Source organism: Castor canadensis, chromosome 7 (assembly GCF_047511655.1).
Source record: "Castor canadensis chromosome 7, mCasCan1.hap1v2, whole genome shotgun sequence".
In the NCBI taxonomy this organism is placed as follows: domain Eukaryota; kingdom Metazoa; phylum Chordata; class Mammalia; order Rodentia; family Castoridae; genus Castor; species Castor canadensis.
Window position 1 is genome coordinate 105,425,331 of NC_133392.1, and position 22,535 is coordinate 105,447,865.

At 34.6% G+C, this 22,535-nt stretch overlaps 1 protein-coding gene across 8 annotated transcripts in view; it reads right to left on the minus strand.

Annotated features, from left to right (window-relative positions):
* Nucleotides 1-22,535, minus strand: part of Lrrc7 (leucine rich repeat containing 7) — a 509,113-nt gene that overhangs the window by 274,683 nt on the left and 211,895 nt on the right. For all 8 annotated transcript variants that reach the window (XM_074079777.1, XM_074079774.1, XM_074079778.1 and 5 more), the window contains one exon: nt 14,571-14,688. In XM_074079777.1, coding sequence (XP_073935878.1) covers nt 14,571-14,688 — 118 coding nt within the window. The remainder of the gene's footprint in view (nt 1-14,570; nt 14,689-22,535) is intronic.

The window sequence follows — 22,535 nt, forward strand, 5'->3', positions numbered from 1 at the left end:
ATTTTCTATTTTTTATTTTGTTTTATTTTATTTTATCTTTATATATAAATTTTTTTCTTTCATTTACTTATTTTTTAGTTTTATTCTTATCTTTATTCTTTTTATTTTTTATTTTCAATCCTCTGTCTGTCCCTCTAATGCCTTTTCAGCTTACAGTTGATTAGTACACTGTCTCTCCCTGTTTATATCTTTGAAATTTTTTTTGTTTCTTTGTTTTGTTTTTTTTTCTACTTGACTATTTGTTTTTCCCTTTTCCTTTAACTTCTTTGCTTTCCATCCCCTATCACCCTTCCATTCTAAATATCACTAATGCTATTATTACAAGTCAGAAAATATTTAATTGCACACAGTACAGGGACAGTAACAACACCAAAGACAATGACAGGAAGACAGAAAAAACAGGGAAACCAGTTTCCCCACAGCAAAAAATTAGTACAGGAACCAGAGGGAAATGAAGAAAACAGATACTCAGATCCAGACTCAAACAAAATGAAGATAAACTATGCAAAAGAACCTAATGAAGCCCACAAAAATAATTTAAAAGAAGACATACTACCGGTACTCAATGAGAATTTTCTAGAGATGATATTGGATATGGTCAACCAAAATGTACAGGAGACACTCAAGAAATTCCAAGACAACAAAAATAGAGAATTTGAAAAAGAAAAAGAAGAAATAAAGGAAACCATAGAAGCACTGTATAAACACCAAAGTGAAACAGAGAACATGATTAATAAAGAGATAAATGAATTTAGGACAAAAATAGACAAACATTAAAGGGGAAAATACCCAGGATATGGAAAACCTCAGAAAAAAGAATGAAACAGAATTGCAAAACAAAGTGGAAGGCCAATCCAGTAGAATAGAACAAACAGAAGACAGAATCTCAGAACTTGAAGATGAAATGGTAATTAAAGGAAAAACCGAAGAACTATTAATTAAACAACTCAAGACCTGTGAAAAGAAAATGCAAGAACTCACTGACTCCATCAAAAGACCAAACTTGAGAATCATGAGCATCAAAGAAGGAGAAGAGGTGCAAGCAAAGGGAATGTGTAATATATTCAACAAAATAATAACAGAAAATTTCCCAAATCTAGAGAAAGATATTCCCATACAGATGCAAGAGGCCTCCAGGACACCAAATAGATGAGATCAAAATAGAACTACCCCACGACATATCATCATTAAAACAACTTCAGAAACTAGGTAAAGAATACTGAAGGCTGTAAGAGAGAAAAAACAAGTAACATACAAAGGTAAACCCATCAAAATCACAGCAGACTTCTCAACAGAAACATTAAAAGCAAGAAGAGCTTGGGGTGAGATCTTCCGGGCAATGAATGAAAATAATTTCAACCCCAGGATATTCTACCCAGCAAAACTATCATTCAAAATAGATGGAGCAATAAAAGTCTTCCATGATAAGCAGAAACTAAAACAATATGTGACCACAAAGCCACCATTACAAAAGATTCTGCAAGGGATCCTGCACACAGAAAGTGACACCCAACTTAACCATGAAAGGACAGGCAGCACCAAACTACAGGAAAAGAAAAAGCAAGACAGTAGAGAGTAACATCAAGTTAGGTACACACAATCAAACCTTCAAACAACTAAGACAACTAAATGACAGGAATCACCACATATCTATCAGTACTAACACTTAATGTTAACGGACTTAATTCACCCATCAAAAGGCACTACTTGACGAAATGGATTAAAAAGGAAGATCCAACAATTTGTTGCTTACAGGCAACCCAGCTCACTGACAGAAATAAGCATAGGTTTAGGATGAGAGGCTGGAAGAAGATTTACCAAGACAATGGCCCCTGAAAACAGGCAGGAGTAGCAATACTTATCTCTGACAAAGTAGACTTCAAACCTACATTGATCAAATGAGATAAAGCAGGACATTTCATAATAATAAAAGGAAAAATAGACCAAAAGGAAATAATAATTATCAACCTATATGCATCCAATGTCAACACACCCAGTTTCATCAAACATACCCTGAAAGACCTAAAAGTATATATTAACTCCAACACAGTGGTTGTGGGAGACTTTAACACCCCATTATCATCAATAGATAGGTCATCCAAACAAAAAATCAATAAAGAAATCTAAGATCTAAAATATACAATAGATCAAATGGACCTACTTGATGTCTATAGAACATTTCATCCAACTTCTACACAATATACATTCTTCTCAGCAGCCCATGGAACCTTCTCCAAAATAGATCATATCCTAGGGCACAAAGTAAGTCTCAGCAAATATAAGAAAATAGAAATTATACCATGCATACTATCTGATCACAATGCAGTAAAACTAGAACTCTACAACAAAGTAAAGACAAACAACATGCAAACAGCTGGAAACTGAATAACTCATTACTTAATGAACAATGGGTCATTGATGAAATAAAAGAGGAAATTAAAAATTTCCTGGAAGTCAATGAAAATGAAAACACAACCTACCAGAACCTATGGGAAACAGCAAAAGCAGTTCTGAGAGGAAAGTTTATAGCCATGAGTGCATATATTAAAAAGACTGAAAGATCCTAAATCAATGACCTAATGATACATCTCAAACTCCTATAAAAACAAGAACAAGCAAATCCCAGAACAAATAGAAACAGAGACATAATAAAAATAAGAGCTGAAATCAATGAACTAGAAACCAGAAAAACCATACAAAGAATTAATGAAACAAAAAGTTGGTTCTTTGAAAAAACAAACAAGATTGATAGACCCCTGGCAAGCCTGACTAAAATGAGGAGAGAAAAAACCCAAATTAGTAGAATCAGGAATGCAAAAGGGGAATAACAACAAACACCATGGAAGTCAGGAAATCATCAGAGACTATTTCGAGAACCTATATTTAAACAAATTTGAAAATCTTAAAGAAATGGACAGATTTCTAGATACATATAATCATCCAAAACTGAACCAAGAGGAAATCAATCACCTGAATAGACCTATAACACAAAATGAAATTGAAGCAGCAATCAAGAGTCTCCCCAAAAAGAAAAGTCCAGGAACTGATAGATTCTCTGCTGAATTCTATCAGACCTTTAAAGAAGAACTGATACCAACCCTCCTTAAACTGTTCCACGAAATAAGAAAGGGTAGGAAAACTGCCTAACACATTTTATGAAGCCAGTATTACACTTATCCCAAAACCAGGCAAAGACACCTCCAAAAAGAAGAAATATAGGCCAATCTCCTTAATGAACATTGATGCAAAGATCCTCAACAAAATAATGGCAAACCAAATTCAACAACACATCAAAAAGATTATTCACCATGAGCAAGTAGGCTTTATTCCAGGGATGCATGGGTGGTTCAACATATGAAAATCAATAAACGTAATAAACCACATTAACAGAAGCAAAGACAAAAACCACTTGATCATCTCAATAGATGCAGAAAAAGCCTTTGCTAAGATCCAACATCATTTCATGATAAAAGCTCTAAGAAAACTAGGAAGAGAAGGAAAGTACCTCAACATTATAGAAGTTATATATGACAAACCTACAGCCAGCATTATACTTAATGGAAAAAAACTGAAACCATTCCCTCTAAGATCAGGAACCAGACAAGGATGCCCACTACCTCCACTACTATTCAATATAGTACTAGAATTCCTAGCCAGAGCAATTGGGCAAGAAACGGAATAAAAGGAATACAAATAGGTAAAGAAACTGTCAAAATATCCCTATTTGCAGATGACATGATCCTATACCTTAAAGACCCAAAAAACTCTACTCAGAAGCTTCTAGACATCATCAATAGGTGCAGCAAGGTAGCAACATAGAAAAATCAACATAGAAAAATCATTAGCATTTCTATACACTAATAATGAACAAAGTGAAAAAGAATGTATGAAAACAATTTCATTTACAATAGCCTCAAAAAAAATCAAATACCTAGGTGTATACCTAACAAAAGATGTGAATGACCTCTACAAGGAAAACTATACACTTCTGAAGAAAGAGATTGAGGAAGACTATAGAAAGTGGAGAGATCTCCCATGCTCATGGATTGGTAGAATCAACATAGTAAAAATGTCTATACTCCCAAAAGTAATCTACATGTTTAATGCAATTCCCATCAAAATTCCAATGACATTCATTAAAGAGATTGAAAAATCTACAGTTAAATTTATATGGAAACACAAGAGGCCACGAATAACCAAGGCAATACTCAGTCAAAAGAACAATGCTGGAGGTATCACGATACCTGACTTCAAAGTATATTACAAAGCAATAACAATAAAAACAGCATGGTACTGGCACAAAAACAGACATGAAGACCAGTGAAACAGAATAGAGGACCCAGATATGAAGCCACACAACTATAACCAACTTGTCTTTGACAAAGGAGCTAAAAATATACGATGGAGAAATAGCAGTCTCTTCAAAAAAAACTGCTGGGAAACCGGTTAGCAGTCTGCAAAAAACTGAAACTAGATCCATGTATATCACCCTATACCAATATTAACTCAAAATGGATCAAGGATCTTAATATCAGACCACAAACCCTAAAGTTGGTACAGGAAAGAGTAGGAAATACTCTGGAGTTAGTAGGTATAGGTAAGAACTTTCTCAATGGAATTCCAGCAGCACAGCAACTAAGAGATAGCATAGATAAATGGGACTTCATAAAACTAAAAAGCTTCTGCTCAACAAAAGAAATGGTCTCTAAACTGAAGAGAACACCCACAGAGTAGGAGAAAATATTTGCCAGCTACACATCAGACAAAGGACTGATAACCAGAATATATAGGGAACTTAAAAAACTAAATTGTCCCAAAACTAATGAACCAATAAAGAAATAGGCAAGTGAACTAAACAGAACTTTCTCAAAACAAGAAATTCAAATGGCCAAAAAACCACATGAAAAATGCTCACCATCTCTCGCAATAAAGGAAATGCAAATTAAAACCACACTAAGATTCCACCTCCCCCCGTTAGAATAGCCATCATTAGCAACACCACCAACAACAGGTGTTGGGAAAAAGGAACCCTCTTACATTGTTGGTGGGAATGTAGACTAGTACAACCACTCTGGAAAAAAATTTGGAGGCTACTTAAAAAGCTAAACATTGATCTACCATTTGATCCAGCAATACCACTCTTGGGGATATACCCAAAAGACTGTGACACAGGTGACTCCAGAGGCACCTGCACACCCTGTTTATTGCAGCACTATTCACAATAGGCAAGTTATGGAAATAGCCAAGATGCCCCACTACTGACGAATGGATCAAGAAAATGTGGTATTTATACACAATGGAATTTTATGCAGCCATGAAGAAGAATGAAATGTCATCATTCGCTGGTAAATGGATGGAATTGGAGAACATCATTCTGAGTGAGGTTAGCCTGGCCCAAAAGACCAAAAATCATATGTTCTCCCTCATATGTGGACATTAGATCAAGGGCAAACACAACAATGGGATTGGACATTGAGCACATGATAAAGCGAGAGCACACAAGGGAGGTGTGAGGATAGGTAAGACACCCAAAAACTTAGCTAGCATTTGTTGCCCTCAACGCAGAGAAACTAAAGCAGATACCTTAAAAGCAACTGAGGGCAATAGGAGAAGGGGACCAGGAGCTAGAGAAAAGGTGAGATCAAAAAGAATTAACCTAGAAGGTAACACACACGCACAGGAAATTAATGTGAGTCAACTCCCTGTACAGCTCTCCTTATCTTAACTAGCAAAAACCCTTGTTCCTTCCTATTATTGCTTATACTCTCTCTATAACAAAATTAGAAATAAGGGCAAAATAATTTCTGCTGGGTATTAAGGGGGTGGGGGGGAGAGGAAGGGGCAGAGTGGGTGTTAAGGGAGGGGGTGGGGGCAGGGGAATGAAATGACCCAAGCATTGTATGCACATATGAATAATAAAAAAAAAACAAAAAAAACCAAATTCATAGTAAAGAGCAGTGTAAGTGTGTGAAAAAAAAAGGTGTAAGGATTAGAAACACAATTGTCGTACAACAATGGCATGATTTATATGTAAAAATTCAAAAGAAGCTTGGTTACATGTTAGAACTTATATTCAGCACTATGGCTGATGTGAGATAAATATCAAAATTAATATTGTTTCTGTACATGATTAATCAAAATTAGAAAAGGTACTTTTTAAAAGGGGATTCAATTTGTAAAACTAGTGACCTAATGTACTTAACATTAACAAAATGTATACAACACTTTTTTTTGCAAAATTTTGGAGATCTTGTTAAAGGTGTTTCAACAAAATACATATATTCATGGCCAGACACATAGGAAATTAAAGAGGTCATCAAACAAATCATTGTTGAGATGACGACTTTTAAAAATAAACTGTGATCATTAAAAAATTTAAATACACAAATAGGAAACAATAGCACAATAAACCGTTGTGGTCTCAGATCCAACAGATATTCGAGATTGTCGTACTTTGTTTATCCATTTTTTTCTTTCTTTTGTGAAGTTGGTGACATGTTTTTGACACTAAAAGTGGAGTCGATATTTGTCAACATTTAGAATTAGCTCTGTGTTTCCCTCTCTAAGAAACCACTTCAGTATTCTCATTTGTTCACCTACTCTGAATCCCTAGCAACAAATATTGAATGCTTTGTGAAAGGCTCCACATACTTCAAATCTTTCTGCCTTCAGCTCTTAAAAGTGTCAAAGCAGTTCCAGGAATGTCAGACAACTAGATTTTTTTATCTCCTTGTACATATGGCTTCCCCATGGCAGAGACACAGAAAGCAATCCAGCCAAGTTGTGTAAATAATATGCTATCATACTGACACTTAATTTCTGTCTGAGAACATTTGCTTTCTACCATTTTCTTCTAAGACAATATTGCTTTGTTTTAATAATGTTAAATTAGAACAATAGAAGATATTGCCAGTTATTTTTATTTTGTTTGCATATCATTATATCTGTGCCTTGTGCTTAAAGAAAAGCAGCTAACAAATAATTGGAAGCCATGAATGTAACCACAGTGTGGAATAGGATAATGCCCAATCTTCTTCACTGCTTCAGACCTGGTCCAACATACACGTCACTTTTTTGAAGAAATCACAAAACTCAATTGAAAGACAAAAATCATATAAAAAAATGGAAATGGCATGATCATGTATTGCAATATTTGCCATCACAAAGATACCAGTTCTTCTGAAATAATCTTCAAGTTCAAGCCAATTTTTAAATTTCCAATAGATTGTGTCGTTCAACAAGTTGAGTGAACTTAAAAATTCCTATGGAAATATTGATTACCAAGAATAGCAAAATGCATTTGAAACTGAAAAAAGAGGATTTGTATTTCCAGATGTTAAGAGCTAATATCAAGTTATATTGATTAGAACACTGTGGCCATGGCACAGGAATATGCAAACAAGCTGATGGAACAGGGCAGAGTGATTGGGAAAGACTTGCAATTAAATGAGGTAGAACTATAAATTAGTGGGGAGACAATTGCCAGACTAATTAATCATCTATTCATATGGAAAATTATGAACTTTAATTATATATAGCATAAAATATAAGTTGAAAATAAGATAAAGACCTTAATGTAAAAAAGAAAAACCCTTAGTTGCAGATGAAAATGTAGAAAAAATATCTTGTAATATGAGAGTAGAATTTCAAGAGTTATAAATTTTAGGACTTTAAACTTAGCAAATTCTTTATGAAAAAAAAATTTTCATTTTAAGCAAAGAGAAAAGACATGCCCTAAACTGGGAGACAATATTTGTAGCCCATAATATCCACAATGGCCTAATGTTCAAAGTTTATAAATCTTTCAAATTATCAAGAACTTCAAAGACAAACAGTACAGAATAAAAATAGGCCAAAACAGACAATTTGAAGAGAGGAATACTTTAAACAGCCAAATAAAAAAACTTAAGTGTCAACTTAGTGATTAGGGATATATAAAGAATCAAGTTACTCATATAACCATCTGACTGCCCATCACTTAATATATGTAATAACTCCAAGTGGGGGCAAGAATATGAAGAAATGGGAACTTTGGGATTTCTGCTGGTGGGACTAGATCCAAATCCATTACCAAGGGCAAATTTCAGAAAACATGGAATGAAAAACATGCAGAATAATCTAGACAACATATTAGCACTTCACTGAAAATTTAAACACATTAACTCTAACAGGGAGAAAGTGAGAAGGGATGGAAATAAGCATTTACATGTTTCTGTAATGTTTTATTATTTTTAAAAATAATATTCTATTTATAATAAGTATTCATACATTAATTTCTCTAATAGGCACACTGACGCTTATATTTTCTTCATGGTTAAATATTTAATTGTTTAAAATTAAAACCACATAAATATTTAAACATAATTAAGTATCAAGTGTTTTTAATAAAATATTATGTTTTAAAATGAATACACAAGTTGTATTAGTACAGAGATTGATTGAAACTTTGACTTACTTTAGGAGTTCAGAGGTCTTATACTTGAACGGAATATTGAACACAGGAAGATTAAGCCAGGTAAAAAGAGGTGTGAAAAATGACATAGGCACAGGAAATAATATGAATAGAGTAAAAGAGGTTGTGAACAGTATATTTGAGGAAACTTTTCACTATCTTGACTATAGCAAAGTTAAAAATTATAAATCATCCTTGGTGGGATTGATGTTAGGGGTGGAGGCATTGCTAGTGGTCAATTGTGGAGCTTCTCAATTGTGTTAGGGAGCCCACATTCTATTCCAGATTAATAGAAGTATCTTAGGTTGCAAAGTAACAGGGTAATATTAGCAATTTAGAAGAATGTTAAGCTATCCTGTGGAAGATGTTTTTGGTAATGAGTGAAAGATTTATAAATTTTGAACACTAGTCCCTTATAGACTTTCTGGTGACAGAGGTGAAGAAACCTATTAGGAAGCTGTTTAAGTCATAGAAAAAGATAAAAGAGATTAAACTAAGACTGTGACAATGGAAATGGAAAGAAGAAAACAGACTAGCCAGGACAATAAAGTATCTTACACCTGTAAATCCCAGCTACTCCCAAGGCAGAGATTGGGAGGATCACAATTCAAGGCCAAATGGGGAAAAAGTTAGCAAGATTTCATTTCAACAAAAAAGCTGGTTGTGGAGGTCTGTGCCTATCATACCAGCTATGCAGGAGGCTTAAGTTGAGGATCATGATCCAGGTCAGCCAGGCAAAAAGAGCCAGACTCTCCCTCAAAAATAACTAAAGTTAAAAAAAGGTGGAGATGTGGTTGAAATGGTAGAATATCTGTCTAGCAAGCACAAAGCTGAGTTCAAACTCCAGTAGCATCAAATAACCTAACCAAATCAAACCAAACCAAACCAAACCAAATCATATTTGCCATATGTGTAGTGGGTAAATTTGACAGGGACTGGTAACTGAATGAATACAAGAGTTGGAGGAAAGAATGCATTTTTGCATTGAATTTCTGTGTGGATCACAGTAAGATTAACAGAGACCTGGAAAATGGAGAAAAAGTTGTGGTGGATGATGAGTTTGGTTTTAAAAATATCCTGTTTGGGGTGTTTGTAGGACTCTATGCTTGTCTGAAGGTAAAGAAGAGAGGTCAAAGCTTGACACAGAAGTAGTCCTTATCCCAAAGAACAGGACATTAAATATGTAACTATAGAGTAGGTTAGAGCTAGTAGCTACTCATTACTAATCAGTGCCATTTTGTTTTCCAGCACTCAGATAAAACATTTGGGGAGGGGTCCCAATGTACTGGATGGGGATCCTATCTTATGTGAACTTTCATAATATAACATGAATGAGATCATTTTTTATAAAAAATTATTCTATAAAATGCTATTTACCTGCCAAGCAGTTATTAAGCACCTACAATGTATTATGGATTTCATGCTTATAGTTCTAAATAGTGAAATGAATAAGATAGTCTCTGATCTCAAGGGTCTCCAATCTAGTCACATATACAGGAATTAAATTAAAAAGTAACACCTGCCTAGCATGTATAAGACCCTGAGTTTGATTTCCAGCACTGCAAAAAAGTGAGATAAGTTCAAAACAAAACCATATATAAGGTTAAAAAATCATACATCAAGGAACAATTTTCTTTGTGTAGGTGTCAGGAAAGTTTACCAGAATGCATGACATTTGAAATGTCTTTTAGAGGTGATAAGACTGTCTGAATGATGGGGTGCAGCAGGAGGAGGAAGAAGTATTCCTGAAAAATAAAATAGTATAGCTCCTTGTGTTATAAGGAGACAGCCTGATGCTTTTTGGAATATTCATTTGGATTACTTGAGAATGAAATGGAAAGAGGAATGCCAGTTGGATATGTTGCCAAAGAGATAGATGAAAGCTGCTCTCTCAAAATGTGCAGATACCTTTCTGCACACAATGGTTCACTTATATCAATGTTTAAATATAAAATAGCATTTTTGAATTATGGAGAGAAAAATAGTGACAGGTGGAAGAACTGTACACAAAATAGTAAAGACTGGAGGGTACACAGAAAATCAAGATCATACTTAACCTCAGCCTCTGAGTGAGTTTATTAAGGGGTCACTCATTTAATTCAAACACATTTCAGTCAGCTTTTCACTTAGATTAACTAGAATTTGCAAAGGTCTTTGCCTCCAGAATACATTCTATTTTCTAACATTAAACACCAGTATTGCTGGTATTCTTTCCTCTTGCCTCTTTTCCACAAGGGCTACTCTGACTTCATCAACCTTAATGCTGATGCTGCACTTTTTTCTGCTTTCTGTTCTTCCTTCCCTTGACAGATTCCCAAAGGATGTATTGTGCTCCTTAAGTAGCTCTCCAGGTCTCAGTGACAGCTTCTTTAGCTATGATTTTCTGAAAGGGCCAACAGAATGAAATATTTTGCTGCTTGTATAATTTCAAGCAGTGTTTGATGTATCATCACACTAACCACACTTTTATTAATGCAAACTGTCTTACTATCTCTTGCATGGATTTTTGCATTAATATTTCTGGAATATAGGAAATGATAAGCAAAGCTAGAAAGACACTAAATAATGGTTTCAAGGATTTCTAAAGATGCTTACAGACAAACTTCTGAGGTGAAAAACTAATTTATGATTCACTTCCTGGAAACAAAAATTTCCTGGTGTAAGAAGGCCACCAGGAATTATTAATATGCTTTCAAAAATGTTATATTTCTTAGGAGCTCCATGTTTATATTTGGTGATACATTATCTGCTTCTCCTTAGAAATTAGATAAATTTTTATTTACTTGGACTGTCTAGCTAAGCTTGCCTAAAGACCAAGGAATGTGGTATTTTGCCATATATTTTGCAGAAATTATAATTTGAAAGTAGAATTTGATGTATGAGTGCATATAAGTAGCAGTAGTTGCTATAAAAGTATAGAAATGCTAATCCATATAATATGTGGCCTATAAATCTGTTAGTAAGAATAATGGTAGACCTGGGATCATCTTTCAAGTAGTCTAATTGTTATTCTCTCTGTACATTTGCAAATGATCCTTCTTTGATCGTCATTTTGAAAGTCTTCTAAGTGGTAAGTTTACTTGGTGTGGAAACACGTTTGTATCATATGTGTACACTCTTTTATTATCTCCTTCAAACAAAATGTTCTACTTTATTCAGATGCTATAATGTTTCAGGGAAATTTTTAGGCTATATCCTACACCTGAACTCTTTCCTAATAAAGAGTTTTAATTAGCCTTCCTATTCTTTAAGAATTTATAATTATCATTTATGTTAAGTAATTAAGCACTTCATTGAGTAGTGTTTTGTGATACCAGTGACTGTTTATGGGTGTCAGTCTTATCTCTGTGGTGACACTGTGAACTTCTTGATGACTCTCAGCCATTCGTTCATGAATACATTCAGTAAATATGTATTGAGCTCCTACAAGGTGCTACCCACTCTTTTAGGCAATGAAAACATAGCAATAAATTTAGTAATAACAAAAATTAAGACATCATTGAATTTTATTTCTATTAATGGTAGTCCAGATAATGCACAAGTAATTTAAATGTACAGTCTGTCAGTTTCTAATGTCAGGAGGAAAAAAAACAAGGAAAAGGGACAGGATGTGCCTTAAGTAGATAATACCAGTAGTATCATAGCATCTTACTTTGAAACAGCATGGTATAGGAAGGCTTTGTTGAGAGTACATTTTAGCAAAGACCGAAGGGTGGTAAAGCAATTGGCACTACAGAGCTCCTGGCAGTGTGAAAAGAGACAGTCCATGGTTCTGGAGCTCTATAAGGATTCCTTTGGAATGACATATTTACACGTGATCCAGAGAATTTTTTCTGCCTGTCTTTAAACAAGACAGGCTTATTTATTTGTTTATTTATTTATTTATTTATTTATTTGCAGTACTGGAGTATGAACTCGGGGGCTCATGCTTACTAGGCACTGCTCTAACACTTGAGTCCAATTTTTTTTCTCTTTTGCTTTTATGATTTTTCAGGTGGAGTTTTGTGTTGTTGTCTTTGACTGGGGCCAGTCTCAGGCTGCAATTCTTCTTTCTACAACCTCCCGTGTATGTGGGAATACAAGAGTGCATCCTATTCCTGACTTTTTTACATTTTTAATTTTTTATCATCTTTTAAAATTATCATATTATTGTTGTATTTGGGGGCACATTGTGACATTTACAAAAGTTCTTACAATATATCATAGTTGAATTCATCCCCTCCATCATTCTCTTTTCCAATGATGGCTATGGATGGAGATGGAGTCTCACTAACTTTTTGCCTTTACTGGCCTTGAATCCCAATCCTCTGGATTTCGGCCTCCCTAGCAGCTGAGACTACAGGTGTCAGACACTGCTTCCAGCAACAAAACAGATCTTTATTTTCCTACAATACCAAGCCAGGGTTATCTAACTTCTATTGATGTGTGCTTGGTTATCACTTCTTAGGGAATCTTCCCTAATCACATAGACTATATTACATCCTTCTCATATGCATGTCCTTCACACTGGATGTATATATCATCACACACAATTGATGTTTAATTGTCCATAATTACTTCTTCAGTCTCTAAATCACTTACTAGAATGTAAGTTTCACGAAGACAGGGACCTGTTTTGTTCATGCTTGTACCTTGTCACCAAGCATATTGATTGAACTAATCGCAGCACTACTTGCGCATGTGTATACAGGCACAAAGTTTATCTGAGTAATTTAATCACAGAGGATTCACATTTTTATATCCTCATAGTGTCTATACATAACCCTTTTTTGACTGACCCTTGCTTTTTTCTAATGAAAGGGAGAGTTAAGTCATTTAGAAAGGAATGGCTTAATGAATGAATGAAGAGACTTTCTAAAGATCAAGCTATCCTGCCACAAGCACTCAAAGGGAACATCATTAACATAAATATCAATATCAGCATCATAATCCACAAAGACCAGGTATTTTTGTTAGTTTATGATGGTTACACTGGGGGTTTTGTTGTGTCATTTCCATACACACGTGTAGTCTATCCCGAATTCGATCATCCTCTCCATTTTTCTCCTTCTGTCTGGGGGTTGGTACCAGTGGGAGGGTATAAGGAAAGGGTGAAGGAGGGTGGATATGATGGAAGTATCTTGCATTCATGTATGAAAATAGAACAGTGAACCTGTTGAAATTGTTCTAAGAAGGGGATAAGAGGAAGATAAAGGAGAAAGAGGGAGAAGGTGAATCTAATTAAGATATATTGTAAGGATTTATGTAATTATCACAATGCACCCCCGTGTAATACATATGGTAATAAGAAAAGTCCAGATAATAAAAATAAGACCAGGTTTGACCAAGAATACAGAAAATAGCAACTACTACTAAGTCCCAGTCATTTACCAGGCATTGCTCTAGACATTTGGGATACAATGGTGACCAAGAAACAGAAAAATCTCTCATCACAATGGAGTTTACATTCTGGATGAAAAGGATATAGGCAAAAAACCATAATAAATAAGTAAACTAGATAATATCGTGAGGAGGTTAGTGCTAGGGGAAAATGGAGCTGGTAAGGGAAAGTAAGAGTATAATTCAAGTAAGGTGAATAGGCAGGTCTTGTTGAGCAGATGATATTTGAAACGTGTTGGGAATGCTCTGAGAATGAGCAGGATATGCAGAGTAGAGATAGGAGACTACTTTAGTAAAGGTAGGTTGCATATCTGACTACAGACAGAAATAAGGTCTGAGTGAGTCAGGCACACTGTAAGAGGAGATGAGAAAAGCTTTCTGTCTTTGACTTATGATTTAGGATTTAACTTTTCAACAAAATTAACTTAGAGTTGCAACAATAAGGCATGTGAGGATGAATATAGTACAAATACTGTATACACATGTATGTAAATGGAAACATGATACCTGTTGAAACTGCTCAAGGAATAGCAGGGAGGGAGATAAAGGAGAACGGTGGAGGGGGTGAATTCAAGTATGATGTATTGTAAGAACTTTTGTAAATGTCACAATCTACCTCCACTCAGCACAACAATAAAAAAAAAAGTAAAAGTTATTTTATATTCTTTCCTAAGAAAACATTAGAGCACATTTTCTAGAAAAAATATCAAGGTACTTGGAGATGAGATGAGCATCTTACCATTTTTACTGATGTCGAGTTCTTTAAGATTAACTAAACTAGCAATAGAGGTCGGCAGATTTGAAAGGTCATTATCAGGAATGCTTAGTTTTCGTAGAGCTTGACAGTTGAACAATTGCTGCAAGAGAACATAATCATTAATCAGATCGTGATTTGGTTAAATCCATTCACATATAAACTCAGCAACAAAATTCACTTCCCCATTTTTATGAAGAGTCAGCTATAAAAGACATTTGTTTCACATTCTGTTCCCAAAGTAGTGCCTCACTACTTTCAGCTACCCAAGTGCAAAACCTGAAGTATTCTACTTTCCCCCTTCTGTTTGTCATTTACTTTCAATTTATATCTTAATCTCACTGGTTTTGCATTTGAAATAATTTCTGGGGTTGTCCCTCTCCATTCCTGAAGTTACCAAGATTATCTTGGTTCTCTTTTTCTGCAAGCACGTTGGACATCATGAAGCATTACTTCAGTTTTGTCTTGTTCAACAGCTATTTATAGATCATGCATGAACTGCAATACATCAGAATACTCAGAATACACTTCTTTTGTGTCCCCCTGAACTGTTTCATAAATAGCTAGTTTATTAAACATTTAATTTCTCATATTTGATGAAAAAAACCCATTAGTGTTTGGTTTGTATTTTCCATCATTTCAAAGTACCAGGTGGGAAAGAGATGAGCCAAGTGCTAAAGCAATGATCCTCAAATCCAGAACACTCATAATCACAGGTGGTTAGAGGGGCTTGTTTAAAATGAAGATTTTTGGCTTCCATTCAACTAGGTATTGGTACAGTAAAACTGAGAAGGGGGTAAAAAACCCTGGCATTTTTAGCAAGCATATCAGTGACCTGAATGTTTTGAAGTAGGTGTTTCTATACCATGCTTTGAAAAATAATAAATCCAAATTTTTAGCTTTGTCCAACTCATCTTGACTACTACAAGATATGAACAGCTGGGATAGAATTTTTGATTCATTAGTGGAAGAATTATCTTAATGAGATCTTTTCTGCTTGACATTTCTAATTCTGTTTTGCTGAATTTCCACAGATGAAGTCTGGTATCCGTGACTATGCAGTTGGCCCATGGTATATTTAACTACCACTCATTCTTACATGTAATTCATTATTTATAGGGAGAAACAATGCAGCACATGGGTGTTATTTTTTATCTCATTAAGTATTCAAAAAAAGATGGAATTACTTGTTACATAAGATAAAAAGTTTCTTACTTTGAGTTAGTTAGTCATCTTTCACTCTTTACAAAGATTATTTGCACCACTTCATGTAGTGTTAGAATTAATTTTCAACATCCTCTACAGAAATGTACTTCTTTTCATAAAACCTCAGAAAAAGAACATTAATAGACACTTTGACAGTCTCTAATAGTTACTAATTTTCCTCCTAAAGGAATATAAAAAGATGTCTATATTCATAGTAAAAGTTAATTTAAATGTATTTCTTATCTGTCATGCTGTGAGGACTATTACATCTAGATCTGCATGCAATACATTTATAGATTGATAGATTTAAAAAATCAATTATCTTGTCACTGGTCTTGATAGGATTTACTAACCGCTTTTCAGCATGGTTACTATAAACAGTTAAAGCAAAGTGTAAGAGGATGATTTTCAAAACACAGTTTGTTCTTTAAAATTCATCTCATCATCACAACTAAATTCTCAACTGCTCTCAAAAATTAATGCAGGTCCTAGTATTCCTCATCAATTTTAAAATGAAGCTGTAAGGGGACAAGTGTGAGGGGAAATAAAATGGCAAAAATGTCTCTAGGAACAAACAAGAGAAATAACGCTGGTGATATAAAGGGATGGATGGCAGAAGTAGCTTTGTTTTAGATAAAGGAGATAGGAAGACATACTTAAAAACAAAACATTTAGAGAGTCTGAGAAACCAGCTTCACACACAGGTGCTGAGGCTTAGTAGTTTCTCTTCCTAGATAAGGAAAACAAGATAAAACATTCCTAAGGGCAATATCTAAAGGGGTGAGATATAGACCCCTAAAAGGAGAGTAACATAGCAAACGTTCCCAAGATGAACAAAGCAAGGGTGTCTCAATCAGAATAATGGGTGGTAGTCAGAAAATGCAGGTGATAAATTTCAAGAATAGGATGAAGTAAAGAGAACCTCTTGGACTCTCCTGTCCTGATAGGGGTGGGGGGCAGCTAAATGGTCTGGTTCAGCAAGTTAATCAGACAACTAATTATAGCTATAGCTTCAAAGTAGAGTGGGGAGGGGTGCCTAAAATCAGGCCCCTATTTAATCTCATGAACTTCAGCCATCCTTTGGCTTATCTTTTTCATTAAATTCCACCCTTCAGGGTGCTTTTCTATCCTTTCAGTAAACTTTGTGTTTGCTTACTCTTAACTGCTTGTCCGGTGCTTTCAATCATTGACTGTGCCAGGACATGAACTCAGGGAACAACAATCCAGTATGGTATCAAAGCCACATCAGAAACAATGGATGTGAAAACTCCTGAACATGCCAAAGATACAGATAATCTAAGACCTCTGTGGTATAGTAGCTAAGGACATGGCATTTGGAGTAAGATTGGTGTGTGCTCAGTCTTTGTCGGCTCACCTGTTGACTAGCTGTGCAATCTTCTGCATATTACCTAGCATTTTGGAACCTATCAGTTTTCTTTGCCTATATAATGGGATGATAAATTACCTAACTAGGAGAGTTGTTTTTGAAAAGAGTTAATGTATTTTATCATTTCTAAGTCCTACATCTTTTCTTATTAACATCTTTGATATTTGGAATGTATATTATAATCAAGAGTAAGTTATTTTTAAGGGGTATAGCTTTCTCTTAGCAGTATTGTAATAATGGTATATCTTATATTCAATGGACTTACATTGAAATGAAATGGTTGTGAAAAAGTAAAACTGTTTGGCACATAGTAAAGCTTAATAATTGCTAGCAATTAATAACACATATCCACTGATACTGAGGCACAGCTATATAATAAAGTGTTTCTTATTTTTCTGGACGAGGAAACATCTGAAGGCAAGGGTCATTCCTGATTCAACTTCATATCTATCTGCTTCTCCTTTCTATGTACAGTATTAATTATCACGTGAGAAGTATGCTAAATTTCAGTTGACATAGGTAGTTTACTGGGATGGGAAACTTCAGATAGGTAAACAATTTCTGTAGAGTCCAAGTTTCATAAACAGAGTTTCTGAATAGGAGTGAACTTATTAAGATGAGTAATGATTTCTACAAAATGGCAAAGAAATTAAAATGGCACTTTAATGGCTCTTTCAAGATTCAAACTTTGAATGAAAATGAAGTAAAGAATGATTATTAAATAGCTATAACTCAATATAGTAAATATAGCAAATATAAGTGATAGCTAATTAGAATAAAACAGTAATCATGGTTATCTGAGTTTTCATTTGTTAATGATATTTCGCATTTCAAAATAATAAAATTGTTTTGACTCTTAAAATATTTTTGTGCTAAAGTGCTCTTTTCCTTTGCCAAATGGATGCAATTTAATTCTGAAGAAATTGGTTTGAGAAGGGTATGCAACTAAAATTACTGACTCCAAATTAGATGTTTAGAACTGAAGCACCACGGTTAGTCTTATGTGTGTGTGTGTGTGTGTGTGCAAATTATACAAAAGAAAAGGTAAAAAGGTTTAAAATAAAAATATTTGGGGCTGAAAATGTATATTCTAGAAGGTATCATTGCACTCATTCATTCATGAAAAACCATTTATTGATACCTGACAGAAAGTAGACAGTAGGCTAAATAAGACATCACCAGTTTCCTCATACTTCGGTATTCTGACATACGTTTCAATAAATTGTGAAAGACTTAATTTTTCTAAGTGTAATGGAAACACACAAGTAGGATATCTACACCAGTGTTTGTTGATGATGGTGCTTGGGCTGACTTGTGGAAGTATCTTTGGAAGAAATAATAACAAAAAGGAATCACACAAGAGTCACACAGGTCAGCCAGGTGAAGGCTAACTTTTGGAAGTATCTTTGGTAGAAATAATAACAAAAAGGAATCACACAAGAGTCACACAGATCAGCCAGGTGAAGGCTAAAGAGGGGATATTGTTAAACCTTTTTCTAAGCAAGATAAAAAGAAATCTATACCTAGACTTCTATGGAATTGCAGACTACAACAGGAGCAGATTTAAAAAGTTGCCTAAGAGAGATTATGTTCAACAGATTTTAAAGTGAGAATAGACAGAGAAATTAGTTTTAGTGCTCTACAGCACAATAGGATTAACTATAGTCTATAAAAATTTATGATTTTTCAAAATAACTAGAAGACTTCAAGGTTCCCAACACATGTAAATGATAAATGTTGGAGGAGACAGAAATGTTATTTTCCCTGATTTGATCATTACACACATTATACGTATATAAATATTTATGAATATTATATATCAAGTAAAAACAAAAATAAAGTTAAAGAATATTTTTCTTAAAAAACAGCTTATTTCCTCAATAACAAAATTAAAGCAGGGATTCATCAGATGTTATCTCTAAAGTACTGAGAGTAAAAATCTTATATTTACTGTTATCTTTTTAACATAAAGGGCAAAATAGCATTTCAGATACAAGCTGAGTTTACTTCCAAGAGACTTTTGCTAAAGCAGCTGTCAAAAGATCTATTTTAAGAAGAAGAAAAATGATCCCAGAAGAAAGGTCTGAGCATCAGAGTATCAGTACAATTTAAAAATATAAAAAAGAAAAATGTATGGTCAAATCTAAACAAACACTGATTATATAGCAACAATAAAATGGCTAATGATTGGATTAAAAACTCAGTGTAGAAGTAAAATCCTGAACAACAAAAATGTAACTGTCTAGAGAAAGATAATTAGATTAAAAACATTAATAGTTGAAGAAAACTCCTTTATGCTTCTCTTAATTATATCCCTCTATCTCCTACTGACGCCATGGAAAGGGAACCCATTTCTTGAATTTTATTTTACTCGTGAATTTTATTTTCCTCATTCCCTCCATACTTTTGACATAGACCTAATAATTCTAAAAATATATATTGTTTAGATTTATCTTTGTATGAATGGGAATAACACTGTATGCCTTATTCCACAAGTTTCTTTTCTATCCAATTATATATACAATAATTATCATTCTTCCACATTAATGTAAATAATATTCATTCCCTTTTACAACTTTATGCTTCATACAACTTTCTTATAATTCTACTGTTGATCGACCTTTGAGTTGTTTCCATTTTTTGGCATTCTGATAGTAAAAATGACACTAAAGAATTCTTACATACATTTGCTAGTATACATACACAAAAGTTTCTTTGAGTATGTAGATATGTTCACGTTTACCAAGTAATAGAAATTGTTCCCCAAGTGGCCCTAACAATTTAAATTCCCACTGAAAGGGATACTTGTATTTCTCCATATTATTTCCAGATTTTGGAAGTGGTAATAATTACATTATTTTTTCTAATCTGTTTCTCGTGTGTGAAATGATAACACATTTTGCCTCATGAAGTTGAGCATGTTTCTTTGATTTGAAGCATATTCTGGATACTAATTCTTTGACAGTTCTCCTGACATAGGGCCAATCTCTCAATGTTTTGTGGTTTCTCTTGCTTAAAAAACCTTTACAGTGTTAAAATTTATCCTTTAGTTTTAATTTGAGTGGATAACATCCTGTTTCTTTTCTTCTAAAGATTCAGTCTTTTGATCTGCCCCATCTGGAATGTATTTTTGTGAATAATGTGAAGTATGGATCCATTCTTTTCCCTTTTTGGATGACTAGTTGTTTTAGCACCATTAAAAAATAGTTTGTTATTTCTCCACTGATTACAAAACTAGTTTGTCTTATATGTGATTTCTGCATAAGTATAGGTCAGTTTCTGGGTGTCCTATTTCTGGCCCACTAGTCTATTTGTCTCTTTCTTTCTCATTCTACTTGGGTCACCAGAATTCTATGGCTATGATTTGTGCTTGTGCTATAGAAGAATGGAGGAGGAAAATGAGAAGAGGGAGAAATAGTTCAACCAGGTTGAGAGAAAGATAGCTTCTTGAGTAGAAGGGAGAATAGGAAGGTAGACAAAATCAAAAAGAGAGGGACAGTCAGGGAAGTTGGGCTAGGAGGAAAAGTTCTAAGGCTTTCCCAGTGGAAACAGCAAAACATTACAAGTGGCATATTCAAAACTGTATGGAGGAGAATGGAGAGATCTTATTCGGAATGTGAAAGGTCCAAGAGTCTGCAGTCTTTCTCCTGCAGGAAGAATTTGGAAAGTAATTTTAAATAATTTTTAGTTAACCTTATATATATTATCCCCAGAAAAAATGCTTATGAGAACACACATGTGCACATGCATGCACACACAAATGCACGTTTGTATCTAATTTCAAGGACTTGCAAACCACCTAAATGAAGCTCAGACTTGGATCTGTGGACCAGATTAACAGCTTCTGTGATAAAATGTCATGACATTGTTACTTCTAAAAAAGTAAAAGTGATGAGGCTATCTCATGCTCATAATCTTTAATGGCTCTCTGCCATTAAAGTTCGTGTTTCTTACTGTGGCTTTAAAGGCCCCTCACTTCTTCAGTTTATCTTACCCTTCTCCTGTCCCCCATCCCTTTGTCATACCTTTCCCTCTGCTGTCTGGCATATCCACTTTCATTCTGCTTGACTACATTCATAAGGTCTCTGCACTGCTGTGCTCTGCTCTGCCTTGCCTTTGCAAATGCCAAGTTTCCTGCTGATGCTCTTTTCCTCCTTATGCTATCCTACACCTGTCTACTCACTTCTCCAAAACTCAGACCTTTCAAGTGACAGATTAAGACTTATCTAGATGCTCCACCTGTGTATTTTTGTAACTTCTTTTTTGTGGTACTGAAGATTGAACTCAGGATCTCACATTTGTTAGGCAAGAGTTCTACCACTTGAACCATGCCCAAACCCTTTTGCTTTAATCCTATTTTTAAAAATTTTTATTAGCAAATATTAGTTGCACAAAGGGTATGATACTTTCACACACGCATACAATATTGAGACAGGGTTTAGGTAACTTTGCCAAGGCTGGTCTCTGAACAAAAGTATCCTGCCCACACTTTCCCAGTAGCTGGGGTTATAGATGTGTGTTACCACATCTGGCTTTATAACATTCTTTACCTATATCTATTGAAGCCTGGGTGTTCATGTTTTGTGATCACTAGACTATAGGCTTCTCTAGTGTTTGTACCATCAGCAGCATGTAAACCAATGCATGCACATTGCACCTCCTTAGTAAACATATGTTCTTTCATAAATATTATTATGCAAGGGAGTGACATAATATGAAGGTTTTACCATTTCTTGAGTACCTATTACTTAGGTGTAAGTCACTAAACTGCAATTGAAATATACAATTCCTAATTCTTACAGCAATGTTGAAAAGAAGGGACTATTATCCCTACTTGGTAGGTGAGAAAACTGAGCTTTTATGAGGTCATATAGCTAGCAAGGGCCAGAGTCAACATCCAAATTCAGGTCTATCTGGGCACAAAGCCATTTCCACAACTGCACATTACCTCTTCTGTGGTATCAGATCTGTTCTTTGGAAAGATAACAGTGACAACATCCAACATTCAGTGGGTGGCTGTCTGGGAGGGGAGGATGAGTGAGACGAGGGGAATCATTGGGCCACCATAGCAGTCCTAGGAGGATTAGGGAAGACGATTCAGTGTCAGTGACTATCTATTGACAGCAAGGACTTAAAATTAGAGTAAATGTTACAACATGTTGGTAAGTCTAAAGTGTTATCTAAATGAAAAGCGTTATAAATGAAAAATATTTTAATTTGGAGTCACATTTCATTATCATCTTTATGCTCAGGCTTGAAAAATTATGGCCCGTATAAAAAAATGTGGAGAAAATGAATGACTAAATTTCAAAACATAGGTCCTTAGGTGGGAAAAATACCTAGAAAAGATTTAGCTT